General features: G+C 33.4%; 1 protein-coding gene across 3 annotated transcripts in view; it reads left to right on the top strand.

The window, feature by feature from the left end:
* Nucleotides 1-21,217, top strand: part of LOC148600357 (neurexin-3-like) — a 55,482-nt gene that overhangs the window by 18,702 nt on the left and 15,563 nt on the right. For all 3 annotated transcript variants that reach the window (XM_088558012.1, XM_088558013.1, XM_088558015.1), the window contains 8 exons: nt 801-992; nt 2,157-2,377; nt 7,069-7,177; nt 7,843-8,613; nt 10,302-10,418; nt 11,444-11,797; nt 16,197-16,295; nt 16,931-17,051. In XM_088558012.1, the coding sequence (XP_088414138.1) occupies nt 801-992; nt 2,157-2,377; nt 7,069-7,177; nt 7,843-8,613; nt 10,302-10,418; nt 11,444-11,797; nt 16,197-16,295; nt 16,931-17,051 (1,984 nt within the window). The remainder of the gene's footprint in view (nt 1-800; nt 993-2,156; nt 2,378-7,068; nt 7,178-7,842; nt 8,614-10,301; nt 10,419-11,443; nt 11,798-16,196; nt 16,296-16,930; nt 17,052-21,217) is intronic.

The following is a 21,217-nucleotide window of genomic DNA, read 5'->3' on the forward strand; positions in this document are numbered from 1 at the left end:
AAAGTCTGGGGGTTAAAACCAACTCGTTGGAAAATTTTAGTATAATTTCATGCAAATTATAGGAAAAATTAGCAAACACTACCCTGGAACACTTTTTTTTTATAGAACCCCTCTGGAATACACACTCCCTCCTTTTCTAAATAAAGTCTTCATCCCTAAACTCTTTCAAAATGTTCAGGTAATTATTCAAATCACATATTGCATGACAAATAGTGGACATTTTCAGATAAGACTTTCTGCAACATGTGCAATGAGTTTTATGTCAGACATTGTTCCAAGCTTGGAACTGTATAGACCTTAACCCAATAAGACAGCTTTGAAAGTCTAAAAACTTTATTCATATAAATATTTTAAAGTTATTAAAGGCTAATGTTAAAATTTCACATTTCCTTATAATTGATCTGTGGATTTTGTCTGAAATGTGAATTCCAAATACAATGAAACCTGTCTAATCAAATCCCTGAGTAATCTGAAAACCTGTCTAATCAAATCCCTGAGTAATCTGAAAACCTGTCTAATCAAATCCCTGAGTAATCTGAAAACCTGTCTAAACCAAATCCTGAGTAATCTGAAAACATGTCTAAACCAAACCCTGAGTAATCTGAAAACCTGTCTAATCAAATCCCTGACTAATCTTGAAACCTGTCTAAACTGGACACATTTCAAAGTCCTGTATATCAATTGAAATGTACATCAAACTTTTGTTAACTGTACTCCTCTATAAAACAAAACAAGTCCAAAAATGTTTCAACATAGACTGGTTTCACTGTGTTTTTAGTCTCACATGTATTTTATTTCAGACACCAATATGTTTGGACCAATCACAGAACTTCCCAGGATCGCTGCCGACTTTACAAGATTGGGATGTGTAGATATGAACAAACAGTGTGAGATCAGCACCCCATGTCTGAATGGTCTGTGTTACAACGGGGTCGGCAGGTACTACTGTGACTGTGCTGGCACTAATTGGTCTGGGACCAGGTGTGAAAATTGTGAGTAGTAGGCTTTTTCCGACACAGTCGATATAGTTTCGCTTTTTACTGTTTGACCTCAAGGATGCTCTTATATGGAAACGCAAGTCACCTGATCACAACTCTGTTCCCTGATTGCCAAATGCTGATAACTCAGTGGCGTTCGAAAAATCTGTATTTAAAATTGATTTTGCGTGCCATGTTATTTTCTTGAATGAAATGAAACTTTTAAGTAATAAGAACAAAATTTTACTGCATCGGCTATCTTTTTCAACAAGACAATACTTGTTTAGGTTATTAACAACATAAAGTATACATATCAACTGATGCATATACATATAGGTACAACTACATGTACATGTATCATGACAAAACAGGTGTATATAACTGACAAGGTGTGATACATGTAGTTGTTTCTATCTTTGTTTTTTTATGTAATTTATTTTTAATTCAACTGTTAAAACAAGTAATTTTTACTATAGGATTAAACACCTTTTTTCCGAATTTGTCAATGTTTAAAATTGGTCCATTCTCTACAAAACAAATAAAAGTCTGAAGATTTTACAAATCCTTAAACAGTGTAAGTGGTACAGTACCTGAACCAATCTGTGCAACAACAATTGTTATCGATCATCGATCACCGATCAGTCCTTGATCTGTCAAATGGATCCATAAAACTGGTGACCACATCACATGACCACAGAGTGGTCAATATATTTTACAGTTTTTGTTGTTTTCTTTGTCAATTTTACACATATTTACATGATCCAATAGTTTCAAACATCAATTTATACTTTTATTTTTTATTTGTTTTATTTTTAACATATCATCTGTCATTTTACATAAAAAACAGTGATCAGATTGGTCACAGGTCATTGGTTGTCAATCCATCAGCGATCAATTAGTCAGCAGGCATTGATCTGTCAAATTATTGTGCACAGATTGGTTCAAGGACTGTATATTGGAATCACCTTATTGCCATTATGTCAGTTCCATATGGATAGCTTGATTTCAAATTTGCTGTGTGGCTTTATATAAATGGGGCATATAGTTAGAAATTTTTGATGCTATTCAATTCAAACTTCATGCACGAGTGGGGGGTATACCTAGCAAGACAATGTGTACAATTTCGTGTTTGACCTTAAAACCAAATGTTATATTGACAAATTTGATATCTGTTTGCAGTTGCTGTTATTGGTGGTTTCCAAGGCAATGGGTACCTGATTTACAGATATTTAAATCACAGGGAATCCCATACCAATGACATTTCGCTCAGATTTAAAAGTTTCCTGCGTAACGCTTTCCTCTTTCAAACAGTCTCCAGTATTAGTGATGATTATATGCGTGCTGAACTAGTTAATGGACGAATCCAGGTCACGATAAAGGTTGAAGGTCAAGCTCCTCAGGTAAAAAGAATTTTCAATAATACATAAAAATATTTATGAAATTTTTGTTAGTTTTGTTATTGAAATTGAAGCTGCCAATTATCAGTGTCAGTCAACCAATCACTAGAAAGGTAATAACAAAATTACTGATAACGTCTAGACTTTAATCAAAAGAAATAGTATGTATAACAAATAGCAATATCGGGGTAAAAACCAAAAAAATTGAAAACAACCATGATGGTCTATTCAGTTTGTAAAAACTGTTGAGTTGGAAAACGACCATGATGGTCAATTCAGTTTGTAAAAACTGTTGAGTTGGAAAACGACCATGATGGTCAATTCAGTTTGTAAAAACTGTTGAGTTGGAAAACGACCATGATGGTCTATTCAATTTGTAAAAACTGTTGAAAACAACCATAGTGGTCTATAATAAGGATTGTAAGTCTAGTTTTATTCTAGATTTGTTCAGCATTCAAGACCAGTGGCCAATTTATATACCAGTATGATGCATGGTTATCAGAATTTCTTTTTGACACTATTACTAAACTTATCACAGTATAAAAATAGTTAGGCATCATATTTTAACACTGTATTTATGCATAAGGGGTTTTCTTGGATAAGTTTTTAGTTTTTACTACATAAACAAATACTTCCTAGGAATGGAAGTTTTGGACAAATCTCATGAAATCACATGGCCATGTAATGAGACTTGCAAAATATACCAGAATATGTCATTGTTCTCCTCAGGCCCATAAAGTGCTACACATTATAGTGCTATCAGGTTAGAGTGCTGTGCTATTTACCTCATCACTGTGCTATCTTACTACCAGCACTGTGCTATCTTTCTACCAGCACTGTGCTATCTTACTACCAGCACTGTGCTGTAAAGTTTAATATGAGGATTAAAAATCAGTTACATAACATGTAGTTCATTATGATATGTACTGTATTCATTTTAGACATTCAAAATATTTCAGCTTTTACTATTTGCAATGCATGAGCAGGTATAAGTATATTTCAGTGACAGTGTCAATTTTCACTCTTTCCAGTTCAGTTATGGAGTTTAATTTTGTCATTTTAAAATTTATTAAACCTTATTGTTAGGTCCCACTTACGGTAAGAAACTTTGTACGATCAAACCTGTCTAAACTGAACCCTAAAAAAAACTGTCTAAACCAGACACAATCGAAAATGAGTTCAGTTTACCCAGGTTCCACTGTATTTGGGTGTGTATGGGCTGTTAGTGGACAGGAATAGGGTATTGTTTGTCATGGTGATGGTTAGTGGACAGGAAAAGGGTATTGTATGTCATGGTGGTGGTTAGTGGACAGGAATAGGGTATTGTATGTCATGGTGGTGGTTATTTCTTAATCTTTCTTTCTTAGTTATTTCTTCATCATTTCCTTCGTTGATCATGATAAGGCTTAGAAGTACAATAACTTTAGTTTATTCTTAGGGGCAGATTCATAGTGAGTAGAGAGGGAATATCCTCCCCTCACTTCTCCTAAAAGAGGTTGGTTCGGTAAGGACAAAAATTTGGTCTAAAAAACAAAGTCTACATGAGGATAATTTTGTTTTGTATCTCCAGCTCTTTACTGTGTATTATAGTTGATTTGATTAATTTATGGTAAATATTTGACATAAACAGTCATATATGCCCTTCAAACATGGCTGAGATTGGGAAAATCTGTTACAAAGTCCTGAAAACACCAAATTTTGTGCAGTTTTTCACTCATTTAACAATGGCTCATGCTTCATATATTTTGTGTATAATTGTCAGTTACAACTCATGTAAAAATATCTTGAGTCAACAGATGTGTGGCCACTTCCATTCCATAAAAACCATCTTAAAAATGCAGAAATGTAAAAAGTTCAAAGTTTTTGTAAAAGTTACTTAAACGCATACTGTTATTTCTGGAATAACATCATAAATCTCGTCAAAAACATCTTATATTCTGTGTTTGCAACCATATTAGTTTACTACTACTATTTAGAAATCATATTAGTTTACTACTACTATCTAGAAATCAGCCTTAATCAAATTTTCAAAAATGCCCAAATTATGGGGCCAAAAGGGGTCCTATGGAACTTTCTCCTTTCTCCTAGACTTTGTGCAGGCAGTGTTGCCATATATGTTACAGCAGTACGAGTTTTGAGTCCCACAAAGGGATTGATGTAAAGTTTGCTTTGCAGATTGGCAGTTCTACCATCATTGGGAATTTTCAGACCCTTTTGTGCTTACATTCTCTTCTGTATATCAATGTGATCCAATGGAGCTGTGTAGCAAATAGAGTCATCACATTTTGAGATGTCACATTCTGAGACATTTGTATAATATTGATTTGTTGTGACATGCATCATTAATTTATCCTGTATCCTACATAATAACACCTAAATGAACTGTCCTGTACTACCATACATCGTGTACTAAGTTACAGCCCTAGATTATTTCTGTGAAGAAGAATGACCTTACCAGCGGAAGCTTTATATAGCCTAGCTGGCCGAGTGATCTAGGATACTGGACTTTGTACAGGCAATATTGCCATTGATATCACAGCGGTACAAGTTCAAGTCCCATGGAGGGAACGACCAAAAAAATATATGTGTGTATCTTTTGCATGTGTTCTTGGTGTATTACAAGATACCGTACCTGAAATCTTTCATATGCTACTCTTTCAGCAATAGTTACATTTACTCCCTAAACCTCAAATCTTTAATCTATACCAATTTTTTTTACAAAGCTTTTCTAAACTCCATGATAAAAGAAGCCTCATTATGTTTAAATTATTATCAAAAATTGGAAGAGGGAAAATGAAAAATTGCATATTAAGAATGGTAAGGAAGAATACACCTTACTAAAATTTCAACTGTAAAAAAAAACCTACTTAGCATGAAGTGCCACATATGATAATCATATGTTGCTTGATTCATATGATGATTAACATTTGATATGACAGTCTTATAATTATGGAAAAAAACATGATTACCATGTGATTCTTATATGTAACTATTGGCTTGCTAACAAATAATTATCATATGTTTGTAAAAAACATATAATTGTCATGTGATAATCATATGAAATCATAAGTAAACTGAAACATGTTAATCATATCACACTTAATACATATGATAATCCTGTACTTCATACGATACTCATTTGTAGCATTTTTGGCTGCATATGTGAATAATATATAGTTATTGAATTATGGTTTTCTTTGACAAATATTGTATAATTAAGTTCCACATTATAATTGCATGTTATAAAATCATTGTATCCTTCTTATAAATGCTTCATGAAGGAATATTCTCATGTACTGATCTGTACAACTATAATTGTAATTTCAATTGATCACCAGTCAGGTTCCTATTCATCGTTGGTTCATCAAACCAATCATTTAACTTCTATTTTGAATCACATGAATTAATTTAATTAGGTTGTTTTTAGTGGAATGAGAATGTATGGTTTTTTTTTCAAAAATACAGATCTGTATACAGAAGGAACTATCATTGCATAAAAATATAGCATATGTAGACTGAAAAAGTATCATTTGTTGGATGGGTTTTTCTACACCATGAATCACCTCTATAATGGGCAGTGTCTGAATTTCATATTGACTAGTACTTAATTAATGTATAGTTGATAATGCAGTTGGCCATTTCATTTCTTAGGGGGACCAACCTGTCCACATAGTCCAATTTGATCCACAGTATCAGGAACTATTTGTTTTATTATATTTTTCAAATGTAGTTTACTCTGGAGTATTCTTGTGACAGAAATGAGAAAAAGATATATCCCCTTTTAAATGCCATGCAGTTAAGTTCAGAGTGTCAATGAAAAAAATAATCAAACTTTTTGCTTGCATGTTTACATCTATGTTTTACAATGTAAATTCAAATTTTTATCAAAATATGATGTTCTATCGAGACATTCAAAACAGATGTTAATATTGTGTGATACCACAGTATATCTGATGTCATTGGAAATATATTGTATCTTGACAGTAGCCTGAAATAGTAAATCTCAGGCAGTAAGAACAAGTGAAAAATGATAAAGTGGACTGAAAACTGATGATTTGGTTGAGACATATTGTTTTTGCACTATATGTAGACTGAAAAAGTATCATTTGTTGGATGGGTTTTTCTACACCATGAATCACCTCTATAATGGGCAGTGTCTGAATTTCATATTGACTAGTACTTAATTAATGTATAGTTGATAATGCAGTTGGCCATTTCATTTCCTAGGGGGACCAACCTGTCCACATAGTCCAATTTGATCCACAGTATCAGGAACTATTTGTTTTATTATATTTTTCAAATGTAGTTTACTCTGGAGTATTCTTGTGACAGAAATGAGAAAAAGATATATCCCCTTTTAAATGCCATGCAGTTAAGTTCAGAGTGTCAATGAAAAAAATAATCAAACTTTTTGCTTGCATGTTTACATCTATGTTTTACAATGTAAATTCAAATTTTTATCAAAATATGATGTTCTATCGAGACATTCAAAACAGATGTTAATATTGTGTGATACCACAGTATATCTGATGTCATTGGAAATATATTGTATCTTGACAGTAGCCTGAAATAGTAAATCTCAGGCAGTAAGAACAAGTGAAAAATGATAAAGTGGACTGAAAACTGATGATTTGGTTGAGACATATTGTTTTTGCACTATTTCTTCTGTTAACATTATTGTTTTATGTTTGTAGGTATTTTATGTTGGTTCTGAGTTGAACGACAACCAGTGGCATAATCTATTTATAAAAAGACGTGGCAGCCATCTTGAAATGTTTGTTGACTCTGAAAGACCAGTAATTAGTAAGTTCTTTATTGACTTTGAAAATAAAACTTTTTTTTTAATTATTGATGGACAACAGAAAAATTACCCAATCATAATCAAGTCAAGTCCAAAAGTATGACAATTATGAAAATAGCATGCAAATAGTTTGTAATCACCACTAGTATATTCACGCTGCAATGAAAGAGGGAGGTTTAGCACACTGTAAAAACTAGATTAAACCCACCATTTCATTTTAAATGCCTGTACTAAGTCAGCACTATTGTGGTACCAGCTGTGCCACTGGTATAATATCTATTTTGTCAGATTTATTTTGGACTTGACTTGATTATGAATTGGATAAGTCTCTTGTAATTTTGTTGTTACCCTTATTTGGATAGGTGTTTGGTTTACCAAGGTTCAAATTATGGTTAAATTGATCTACAGGACTTTAAAATGCTTCTGGTTTAGACAGGATTTCAGATTTTTCTGGGTTTGGTTTACACTTAATTCAGTGTTGAATATTCATCTATTCAGCTTAGGGGTACACCTTGTTAAGACTATTCAGCTTAGGGGTACACCTTGTTAAGACTATTCAGCTTAGGGGTACATCTTGTTAAGACTATTCAGCTTAGGGGTACACCTTGTTAAGACTATTTTACTGATATTGTATCAATTACAGTTAACATGATATTTTGTTTTTCAGAGACCATCAATGGAGAGAATTTCTACCTACGCTATGATAAGATTTATTTTGGAGGAGTGGGTGACTCTGGAATTTCTGTAGAAAACCACCCTAACTATCTTGGTCTGGCACAGAGTTTCTACTGGGACAGGACAGACCTGTTCTCTGAGCTTCGCACACAGTCTCCAGGATCATCAATCAAAATAATTTGGATCAAGAACCAAGGACAGCTGAATAAGTTTATTTATAGACCAGTTACGTATGCCAGTCGTGAAGTCTACTCCCAACTTAGTCCACTTTACATGGGCCTCAGCTTCCGCCTCACTTTCAATTTTAAGACGAAAGAGGATTCTGGGGTTATCTTGTACAGTAAAGGAACAGGAAATAAATTCATTGCTATAGAAATTGTAGATGGCTACCTCAATTTTGTGTTTAATAATGGTTATGGTGTAAAGAGAGTCATTATTTCCACACCTGAGAAAATCAACGACAATGCTTGGCACATGTTTGAGGTTAGAGAATTTACACAAGGTGGAAAACATTACTACCGAGTCATGGTGGATGGCACATCTCGGGATGTTGAGATTCCTGGTGACCAGAAACTTGAACTGACTGGGTACCTGTACATTGGAGGACTTCCAACAGCCATGTTTAGGGATACAGCTGTACTATCAAACATCAAGTCTCGTTATGGTTTCATGGGATGTATGGCTTCTGTTGATCTGAATGGCCAGTCACCTGATCTGTTCTCTACAGCAAACAACCAGGCTTCAGTGATGTCAGAATGTACAGGTAAGTTCTTAACAGGAAACCAGCAATTGATGGTAAAGTTTTGGAAAATAATTGTTTTGATAAAAGGATTTTAAAAAGAATTGAAAATTTAAGTAAGATGAAGTCATACAAGCTATAGCTTACACTGTTATTATAGTTGATCATTAAGTATCAGTGATTGTAAGAATCAGGCAGTGGATAAAAATGCTTTGATGTAACCCACCACTTTGACTGTATAATTTGACTATTTCTACCATCCAAATCAAGGTACAAAACAAGATTTTCCATGTCTATTTTGGTAAAATGTGTTTAAATTTCTTTGAAATGCTCTGTAAATGAACATTCCAGGGCAGATAAATTTATCGTTTACAATGTACCACTATTTTTATCTCACTTGGCCCTTTGATCGTTGTTGTCATATGTCTTTGTTGTCATTTTTGTCGTTTAACTATTCTTTAGATATCTTCTTCTCTCAAAAAACTACTTTACAGATATTAATGAAAGTTTGCATTAATGTTCCTAAGGATATCCACCACTGAAATTGCATTTGGATGTTTGGTCCATTTAAAAACATAGCTACCATGTCAATTTATAGAACAAAAAGGTAAAGCCAGTTATTTCAAGGTTTATCTCCATTGGTTAAAAGTTGTAAGATGACTCCTTGTAAGAGTTATTGGCCTTGAAGGGCAATCATTGAAATTATTGCTCAGTCATTCGCCACACATAGTTCAATAACTGACCTCTCATCACTTGTTTGCTTATCACTTACTACTCTTCACTCAAACACTCTGCTTATTGCTCAATCACTGACCACTCATTACTCATTACTCACTCACTCATCACTCATTCCAAAATAACTCACTTCTCATTGCTATAAACAAAAAAGTAGTTGCTTACACTGTTATTTAAGTAACTGAAGAGTTTAGTATTGTTTTACATTTTCCCAGTTTTCTACTGGTTAAATTGGAGATGCCGATTCTCCATCAACCTTTTCTTGATTTGAACTATTTCTCCACTTTCGTTCGTAAAATTAAGATTTTAATATGCTCACTGAAGCTAACATGTTGAAAATCTTTATTTAACCATCTAAAGTGATGAAATATTTTGAATGATGGATTGTACCATGTGGTACAGTTCACCAGAACAGCTGATGGAGGCTTTTTGACGGTTGATGGACAACAGATAACCAATGCTCATCAGTGTATGTACATTTTTATCTTAAAATCTAGTGGAAACTTTTGTTGGGATTGTTCTTTTTAGAAAATTAAGAGTTTAAAACAGTAAAAAGATATCCATTTACATACCTTTTAACCCTTCAACATTAGGGGAGAGAGTCCCACAAAATCAATGAAACATTTAGAATCTCCTACATAGAAATGTAAGATATTTGGGAGGTTTTTGGCTAAATTACACCATATTAGTTCTTTTTTCTGCATTTTCTGTAAAAAATTATTACTGAAGGAGAATCTAATGTGACAGTATTTCCATTGGTGGGTACCAGTTTTCGTGGTTAAGGGGAAAATGATCCATTCCTAGATTCTTGAATTTGTGGATTTGACAACTCTGTATCATACAAACAAATGCGAAATTCCTTTTTCGTCTGGAACCAAATTTTCTTGGTTTACCGTACACACAAAATCTACTAAAATTGACACCCCATGGACATAAAACCTTGTTAGTATATAACAATCTTTGTTTTATTTCCACAGAAATTAAAGCTTGTGCTGCCGATTTGTGTGCAAATGGAGGATTATGTATACCAGGTTTTGATTCACCACGATGTATGTGTGATTTGACTGGTTACTTTGGACCCAGATGTCTTGATTGTAAGTTGGTCTATTAATATGAATTGACTTTACGGCAAAACACATTTCACTTCAGTTAATTTAATTTTTTTTCTTCTGTTCAATCACATTTAACAGTGAAACCAAACTTAACAGAACCCAAATATACTACTGTTATATCTAAACTTCAAGCTTTTGCAGATCAATGGGTCTTCTAAACTCTTTTCCTCTGACACTACTTGACCAATTGGAACCAAACTTATTATGAATGTTCCTTAGGGTATCCTGCATTGAACTCCTTTCGAAATTTTTTATCCATCTAAAAACATGGTCGTTGTTACTAAAAATAGAACAAAGGATTCAGACAGTAGTTTTTCGCATATATCTCCAAAATCGTTGGGTTAAGCCAGATTTTGGCTTGAGTAAATCATCAACATGATGAGATCTATCTAAGGTCCGTTTTTCGTTTCCATCTGTTAAGCCATGTTGAAGTTATTGCCCTTTTTTTACCTTTTTTTGGCAATTTTTAATGTTATTTCTTTCCATAATCTTCTCCTCTGACACTACTAGACCAGTCGAACCAAACTTGGTAAGAATGTTTCTTGGGATATCCTGCATAGAACTGATGTGGGGATTATTGATTCATCAAAAACCATGGCTGCCATTACTAAAAAAAATAAATAAAGGACAATAGTTTTTCGCACATTATATCTCAAAAACTGTTAGGTTTAGCCAAATTATTTCATTTGCTGAAATGATTCTTATTATAAGGCCTACAAAAGTCTAGAAGGGGTCAATGTTGTTAGACGACTCCTTGTAAGTGTTATTGCCCTTGAAAGGTAAAAAATAACTTTTTTTTTCTTTTTCTTTTCTTTTTGTATACAGTTTTTAGCCAATATCTTGAAAACTATTACAGATAGATAGAAAGAAACCTTCAATTGCTGATAAGTCCTACCAAAGTCTTCATAAGTCGAAATTGTTGGACAACTCCTTGTTAAATTTATTTTTTTTATACTTTCAGACCCAGTTAGTGTGTACTACTTAAAGAACTCTTTTTTTACTTTCAGACCCAGTTGGTGTGTACTTTAATAGAAATCTTGTTAACAAAGAATATGGTATCATCAAGTTTGACTTGATAAATGCACAGAACTCAGCAGAGGACAACCTTGCCTTTGGTTTCATGACGTACGAAAAGGACGGAATCTTGATGAGGATTGATAGCAGTGGTACTAATGAGTATATAGAACTGAGACTAGAAAATGGTTACCTTGTGGCTATTTACAACACCGGTAGTGGTGAGCAGAGGATGAGATTTGATTCCAAGTTGAATGATGGGTTGTACCATGTGGTACAGTTCACCAGAACAGCTGATGGAGGCTTTTTGACAGTTGATGGACAACAGATAACCAATGCTCATCAGCGTATGTACATTTTTATCTTAAAATCTAGTGGAAACTTTTGTTGGGATTGTTCTTTTTAGAAAATTAAGAGTTTAGAACAGTAAAAAGATATCCATTTACATATCTTTTAACCCTTCAACATTAAGGGAGAGAGTCCCACAAAATCAATGAAACATTTAGAATCTCCTACATAGAAATGTAAGATATTTGGGAGGTTTTTGGCTAAATTACACCGTATTAGTTCTTTTTTCTACATTTTCTGTAAAAAAATATAAATGAGTTTTTACACCCAAAATTTGCAATTATGTTAAACTTTCCCACATGAGCTGTTTCAAAGGTTAAAAGGTCATTTACAGTATTCGCTAAATTACATGATGGTATATGTTGCATTTTATATTAATATTGATTGAAAGCTTGTTTTCATGATATATACATGAAATGAAAACTTTAAATTTAGAGGATTTTTAGTTTTATATTGCAAAGATTGAAATATAGCGAACAGTCTCTTGAGATATTTCATCAAAATTTTGCATTCAACTTTTGCATGTTTAGGCCTAAAAAAAATTGTTATATTTCCAGTCACCCTACCAACCCTCCTTCAGACCCCACTTCCCAAAAGTTTGTATTTGTGAATTTTAAAAAAAAATTATTAAAAAGCCTGCCGACTGTATAACAGAAGAAAAAGAATTTTTAAAAAATCCAAAGATATTTTTTTTTTGCCTAGATAGAAAAACAAAAGTTAGAAGTACTGGTTTTTTATATTTAGAATCGATTGTAAACATACATGTGGATGTGCTCTTGGCGATGGACTATGTCTGTTACATATTTTAACTTTGCAGATTTGTTTTTTTATTGTATTCTGAGTTTGGTGTCACACATATTTCATTTAAAAATTAAAAATTAAAATTAAAATAAGAGAAATCCCTATCTACCAACCCTACAAAATTTTAAAGGGGTGATTGGAAACTCAACATTATATTTTTTTGGCCTTAATCAGCATGGCATAAGTTGCAAAAATAAGAATCTCTGAATGAATTGCTTGCAATTCAGTTTTCTTGATTTTGAATTTACCTTTAGTTATTATTACAGGTAAGGAACATTATGAATGTACAGATTTTTGGGATGAAGTGATCACTACAATACTGTAAACCATGAAATTTTCGCAGTTTCTTTTTTCACTATTTAGGTGGTAAGAGCTGTAACATGTATACTTTTTTTTAAGAACATTATGATATGATTTTGGGAAAATCACGAACTTCAAGCTGCACAAAAGTAGATTGATCACAGTAACTGTGAAAAAAATGTCTGCGAAAAATTTCTCGGTTTACAGTACATTTTTTGGTAAAGGTTATGTCCCTTTGTTGGTGTTAGTTTCAGTGTCAGAATGAAATACTTTGTGTAAATGTTTATTTATTCTCCTGGAGTGAAGTATGCCTGGTTATCCTGCAATATGGTTGGTCAGCTTGACAGGGAATATGAGACAATATCCTATGGGGTACAAGGGGAATGGGAGAGGATCAGAAAATTGATTTTTGTATATAAGTGGAGTTAAAGATAAGTATGCAGTTATATTTATGTGGTAAGCCAATGTCTTCTGAAATAAGAATGTGGGGAAAAAAACGTGTTATGTCACAAACAACATGCATGTTCTCCTAATTTCGGGGATTTTGGTGCATTACTTCTGTCCCGAGGAACTTAAGATAAGGGATACTATAGACACTGTAAAGTCAGCCTCATATCTTGACCTACACTTAGAAATCAATGGTAAAGGAAGACTATTGACCAAACTTTACGACAAACGTGATGGCTTTTCATTCAGAATTGTCAACTTGCCTGTCATCTGTGGCGACATCCCTTCAGCACATGCGTATGGAGTGTTCATATCACAACTCGTACATTATGCCAGGGCTTGCCGAGGCTTTGCAGGCTTTTTGTATTGCGCTGGGACTCTAATGAAGGGGCTTCTGGGATGGGGTTGTGTTGCTGCAAGGTTAAAGTCATCACTACAGATGTTTTATGGTCGTTGTCATGATCTCGTGGATTGTTGTGGTGTGTCCGTCTGCACCATGGAGGCTGATTTGTTCGACGGGTCATGGTTTTCCTTTCCTTGTTTGTCTACCCCGGACTTGACTTTTTGTGAGCGGCTCGGCCGGTGTTTCTGGAAAAGCAGAGGACGCTTACCCTACTGGTGCACCTGGTCCATGCTCCCAGTTATTGGTGGAGTCCGAGTTGCTAATTTGCTTTTGTTACTTTGTTTGTATGATTTTAGTTACTTTATGTTTTTTGTTTTGTGTGTCTGTTTTCCATGTCTGGTCTTTGTCCCTGGATTGCGTTCTTTTGATTGTCGCTGAGGCCTTGGTTCCCTTGGTTGCTCTTTGACATTGATGACATGATTGAATTGGTAAAGAAATGCAAAAATGTTATTACACTCCAGTAGAATATATTTGTTATTTGGGAAATTCAATGGGGATTTGGTCTCATATTTCCTGTCATTCAAATGGGGATTTGGTCTCATATTTCCTGTCATTCAAAGGGGATTTGGTCCCATATTTCCTGTCATTCAAAGGGGATATGGTCCCATATTTCCTGTCATTCGAAGTGGATATGATCTCATATTTCCTGTCATTCAAAGGGGATTTGGTCTTATATCTCCTGTCATTCAAAGGGGATATGGTCCCATATTTCCTGTCATTCAAAGGGGATATGGTCCCATATTGCCTTTCATCCAGAGGGGATATGGTCTCATATTTCCTGTCAATTTAGAGGGATATGGTCTCATATTTCCTGTCATTCAAAGGTAATATGGTCCCTTATTTCCTGTTATTCAAAGAGGATATGGTCTCATATTTCCTGTCATCCTTCAGGATACACTTCGCCTATGGTTCAAGGAATATAGAATGCTGACTGGGAATATAAGCTTATATCTCTTGCAAAGACTCTGAATAAAATATTGTCTACACTTGATCCTGAATAGGCAGGTATGCAAACCCTAAATGGCCTCCCAGTTGCAAATAATTACATATTTACTTTTTATACAAATACTTTATTAGCTCAAACTCATCAGTATAACATGATTATGACCAAACTATAATAATAATGGAACATATGAGTATAGCTCATGATATCTCAGTGTTATTTCAATAGGTTATTTCTACTTTGAAAACAGTTAAGTATGTATGTGGAGGACACTCTTAGGATAAGTTTAGAGTTACTATTAAATATAATTTTGATTTTAGATTTATCACTAATATTACTAAATCCTGGAGTTACATTGTTAAACTTATATGAAGGAGAATCTGTCTATATATACTGAATATTACATGTCAAAATATGTATCACATGCTGTATCAACCCCAAGACTCCTATATCACCCCAAGGGCAACCGGCCCACAGGGTCATATAGGTGAAGGTATGATATAGCACGTGATACAGACTACCGGTATAATATGTCTTGTTCATTGTATCATATATTTTAACTATACTTCAAGTATGGTCTGTGAAGGTATGTGATATTGGTCTAGGGGTGTGATATAAGGTATGCGATATAGGTCTAGGGGTGTGGTTATGGGATATAGGTCTAGAGGTGTGATATATAGTAAAACCCAGATACATATATACCATATGAATATTCAAGAAATCATATGACGTGCATGTGTTTACACTTTGATTTTTTTTATATGTTTTCCATGCTTGTTTTTTTTTTTTTTTTTTTTTTTTGGTCATAAATATATATTTATACCTCCACCTTGCAAGGTGTTTAAAATCTTTTAGTCCTCCTTACCACTGAGACAAGACAGAACATCTCTTATCTGTAACACCTCTTGTACCTCTTGATGGAATTTTATGAAACTTTCATGGAATCTTTATTACATGTTCCCATTGTGCACCTCCTATTTTAGATTGTGATCAAATCAACTTGGGGGTTTCACATAGCAAACCATAGACTTTGTCATTTGTTAATATGGGGACATGGTAACCCTATCTCTTATCCGTTGATCCTCCTATACCACTGAATTGAATTGAATAAAACTATCATAGAATCTTTGTTGCATGTGCCTATTGTGCAACTTTCATTTTAAATTTTGATCCAAATCGATTTTGGGGTTTCACATAGAAAAACATGGACTTAGTTATTTGTTAAATGGAGACATCCTATACCACTGAATGGAATTGAATGAAACTTTCACAGAATATTTATTACATGTTCCCCATTGTGCACCTCTTATTTTAGATTTTGATCCAAAGCAAAATGGAGGTTAAAAGGTGTATGTTATTAAATGGAGGAGTTTGGGCTATTACATATGTTGGTCCTAAATTTGTGAAAAACATATGAATTTTGGTAAATATTTTTGTTTATAACATATGTTGTTGATTCCTGTGTTGCTGTAGTGTCTAATGTACAGATATTTTATTTCTGTAGAAAGCCATTCTGTGTTCAATGATGTTAGATATGTGTACATTGGTGGACGACTCGATGCCAGTAACAATGTGATGAATCCATTTACAGGAATTATTGGAGGTTTGTTAAATACTATTAGAAATCTCCAAATGTGTGATTGGGAAAAACTCCAGATACAATGATGTATCCAAAAAATGGAGTCTACAGAGGGTCCTGAGCATCCTCCCCCCCACTTTTCATGCAAGAAATTGTAACAATGTAATTCTCTTGAATTATTTGAAATTGTTGAAGATTTTATATGTAAAAAATCATTGAGTTCTGTGTAAAATCTAAGAGTCTTTGTTAGGAAAGTAAAAAGTGTAGATAGAATACATTAGTGGATCCAGGGCCCAGGGGTAGGTCTCTTATGCTAAAAAAAAATGTTGTTAATTATACAGAAAATCACTTTTCAGAATATTGGGATCCACCACTTGAATATTGCAATAAATTGGGGTTTTTGAAGTGATAGAAACTGAGAATTTTCTCCATAATTAAAAAAATATGATAAATTGTTTATACAATCCTTTATACTTCCACAGTATTCACCTGCTAATTTTTTTTTTAAAGCATAACAAGTTTAACTGTTTATGCACATAAATGGTGTACTTACCCCTGATTTTTTTTTAAGACAGAAGACATTTGTTCTGAACGAAAATAAAAGAACTAATGATTTAACCTTTTTGGAAATGTTGCTAAAACCAGAAAAACTTTTGCAGGAGTTTTCTACAAGGACAATAGATTCATAGATCGCGGAGAATCAGCAACTGGTGCATCATGGTTCGGTACTTATTACATCATTACCAATGGAAAACCTGGCTACATACTTGTCAAGAAAGTGTAAGTTCTATATTTGTAATGTATCAGTCTCTATAAGAATCAGGCAAAGGGTAAAACATGGTATGAAATAAAATTTGGAAGTTTAATTTGACTATTCTCAACCAGAATCAAGGAAAAAATGGGAAAGATTTTCCATATCATTTTGGTAGATTGAGTTATAATTTATTTGAAATTTGAAAAACATTTCAAGGGCAGACAACTCTGTCAAAAATCTCGTTTTTTTATTGGAAATTTTCTGAATAAATCCAGTGATGCAGAGATCAAATAGTGGTCTTTTCAAATACAGAAATCATCCCTGAAAATATAATGTCAGATCGGTGTGTTTTTGACATGCATGTTTCTGATTTTTCCTATTTTGCCTGGTTCATTCAAAAACATTCACTTAAAAGAGGTTGTTTAAACACTTAACTTGAATTATAATTACACCCTTTTCTCTTAAGTTATTTCAGGTCCAATTTATATTTATACCTCACCCAATCAAGTTGTGGAGCATAAAATGTTTTTAAAGTGTCTGTCTGTCTGTCTGTCAAATTGCTGCTCAGAAATGCCTCCAATCGGACAGTAAAAGATGGCCAAATTATTTTTGTTTGCATCATCAATTTATGAAAATCTCCTTAAGCCAACCTCTCCCTCATTGTTAGGGTATTGGGTACGTGAAAATGCTCTATATTATACCCCCAAAGCAAAGGCTTGAGGGGGTATACACATGCATCAATCGTCCTGTCTGTAAGTCTGTCCATCCATCCATCTGTCTGTCCACATATCTTGTAAACACAACTCCTACTAAACTGCTCAAGTGATTTTTATGAAATTTTATTGGAAGGTTGGATATCACATGTAGATGTGCATCAGTGGCAGATGTAGAAAGAAATTTTGGGGTGGTCCCAAGTGAAATTCAACATAAACATCAATTTGCCTGATTTGTTTCACCCCCTAATCCATACAAAAGTCGAGTTCCAACTGCTGGTGTGCTTAGTTTCAACATGCTGAGAGTCATCGAGCTCTATGACTACGTACTGATGCTATTTTGAAATATTAAAGAGTAATCAAGGGAACAAAGATTCTAGCAGAAATCAAAAGAATGTAATCCAAAGACAAAGACCAGACATGGAAAACAGACAAAGAACACAAAAGAACATAAAGTAACTAAAATAATACATACAAAGTAACAAAAGTAATTTAGCAACTTGGACTCCTCTAAAAATTTAGGGGAGAATGGACCAGGTGCACTGGTAGGGTTATCGTCCTCTGCTTTTCTAGAAACACCTGCCAAGTTGCTAATAAAAAGTCAAGTCCGGGGTAGACGAAAGAGGAAAGGAAAACTGACACGTTGAACAAATCAGTTTTCATGGTGCAGATGGATTCACTGTAACAATCCACAAGTTCATGATAACAACCATAAAACTTCTGTAGTGGTACCAGTATCGTATTGCATATCCCTGAGCGGGTGTATGTCAAAACATGGATGCTATGAAAATATAGTGCATTTTCTTTTTGCCTCTCTACAAACTAATGTTTTATCAAAAGATATGAACAATGACTTATAAAATAGAGCAAACATCACACTGGAAGATGAAGAACTTTTTTAAGAGTAAATCTAACATAATATCATAAAAATGTTCCACTGAAAAGGTTGGTTTGGTGAGTGTAAAACGAAAGTGAAAGTAGGGAAAATGGCTATTTATAGTTCAAGACTACTTTTCTGTCCGATCTTCGTGGACTCACCCTATTTTCTCTGCGGGAAATTATTTTTTCACATGTCCTTAGAAATGCTACATAAGTGAAAGTTTTATTGAATCAATTTACATATTTTTTAAAAAATCCTAAAAATATGCACTTCACTATAGAATTCTATGGGAAAATTAATACGATACTGAGACCTAGTAAGCCAGTTTTTCAAGTAAAGTTGGATATTCAGCAAGTGGTCTTTACCAGCTGAAAAAGTAGTACCCCAATGCAGGTAACACTTTTAAGATGAATTAGCCAAATTTTGAACCTGATTTTTTATGGTAGCTCTGGTTTTTTGCATTTATGGTTAATCTTTACCAAATTTGGAAATACATTTTGTTTTCATGAATTTGTAGGATATCAGTTCAATAAAATTAATATCTTTACTATTTATGATGAGCATATCTATATTCAGGTAACCTAAAGCAAGTAATACTCCTGCATAAAGGATAGTTTTCAAGTTACAACACATTTTAAGTATGTGGTTAGGACTTGAAAATAGTCATTTTCCATACATTGCCTCTTATATATGAAAAAATGAATATTTTTTTAATTTTTGTTTTTTTTTTTTAAAAAATAGCTAAAATGAGTTGCCATATAACTGTGTGGTTGATTTAAACACAGAAATGTCACAAAAGTCAACAGCCAATTTTTTAGTGGACTTTTTTTAGTGGTTCAAAAGGACAGATTCTAATGCGGCAAGAAAAATAATGGTGTTTTTTCATATAAAAACTGAATTTTTTCAAAAAGTATCTAAAGCAAACAATTGTTATTATAATATTTACACCAGTAAACTATTTTTCTTGCATCATAACTATCTGTTTTAAAGAAAAAATCCTTTTCCTGTCATATTGAGGTCCATTTGTATCTGCCTGGGATACCAAAATGGCTTAAAATCTGTATTTTCTGCATATGAAAAGCTATATTTTTTTAAAACTATGATATTGGTATAATTTTTTCTGGATTTATTATAATTGAAATGACCATATCTATAGTTTAAAACAGTTGGTTGTACCGGTACATATACTTACTATAAACAAGAGGCTCCCTTGAGTTACAGACAAAAAAGGAGGTTCAGATATTAATATTTCCATATATGGAACTCACAAGTGGGGATTGAATAATGACATGGAACTCATAGTACAGCTCATGTATCTACCATGTCAGAATAAACCACAAATTTGCTTAGTTTGACTAATGCAGCAGCTTTTTATCAAAAGTAATATTTTCTGGCTAACATTGAGATATTAGTCTTGTGCCTGGAATAGGGTACCTATATAAAAATTTTAATAGAAAACTCATGTTTGCAGCAGGGCAATGATATTCTGAATTTTCAGTATGAAAATGAATACTCTAGCAGACAAACAACAACTTTTAGGATTATATTGAAATGTTTATTAGTAATAGGTACCAGTATCGTATTGCATATCCCTGAGCGGGTGTACGTCAAAACATGGATGCTATAAAAATATAGTGCATTTTCTTTTTGCCTCTCTACAAACTACTGTTTTGTCAAAAGATATGAACAATGACTTATAAAATAGAGCAAACATTACACTGGAAGATGAAGAACTTTTTTTAAGAGAAAATCTAACATAATATCATAAAAATGTTCCACTGAAAAGGTTGGTTTGGTGAGTGTAAAATGAAAGTGAAAGTAGGGAAAATGGCTATTTATAGTTCAAGACTACTTTTCTGTCCGATCTTCGTGGACTCACCCTATTTTCTCTGCGGGAAATTATTTTTTCACATGTCCTTAGAAATGCTACATAAGTGAAAGTTTTATTGAATCAATTTACATATTTTTTAAAAAATCCTAAAAATATGCACTTCACTATAGAATTCTATGGGAAAATTAATACGATACTGAGACCTAGTGATGACTTTAATCTTGTAGCATCATAACCCTGTGCCAGAAGCCTAAACTTCACATTTTACAACAGAAAACAGGATTTCACTATTTTTTCACAACTTCTGCATTGTGTGATAAAGTAATACATGGTGCCATCGTTAGTATTACCACACTAAGACAATTGAGTGCTTCTTCATGTTTTTTTTTTCTTTTATATATTTCTAGATTTAATTTGTGAGCTGGTAATACGCATGGAATATGTGTAATTATCAGTCACTATATTTTTTTTTAATGACATCGTCTGATCAGGATAAGAAACAATAACTGCAAAGGCAGCAATTTTAAGGAGGTTAATATTTGAGTCCAGCATCTTTTTCTCACCAATTGCAAGAACACTCTTCTCTTGGGCCCCTTGCTCTTAAGGACCTCAAAATTTATTCCTGGGATGGGTCAATTAACTAATTTTCTAGAAGCATAGATTTCACAGTAGGTTTGGTATTTCTGTTCATTAATGAGTTGCTGTATACATACCAACACCATGTTTAGCAGGAATCATCAACATGAAGGTTTTATATTTTTTTTCCAA

Source organism: Perna viridis, chromosome 13 (assembly GCF_037379345.1).
Source record: "Perna viridis isolate PV_CMFRI_1.1 ecotype Kerala chromosome 13, ASM3737934v1, whole genome shotgun sequence".
Classification (NCBI taxonomy): Eukaryota; Metazoa; Mollusca; class Bivalvia; order Mytilida; family Mytilidae; genus Perna; species Perna viridis.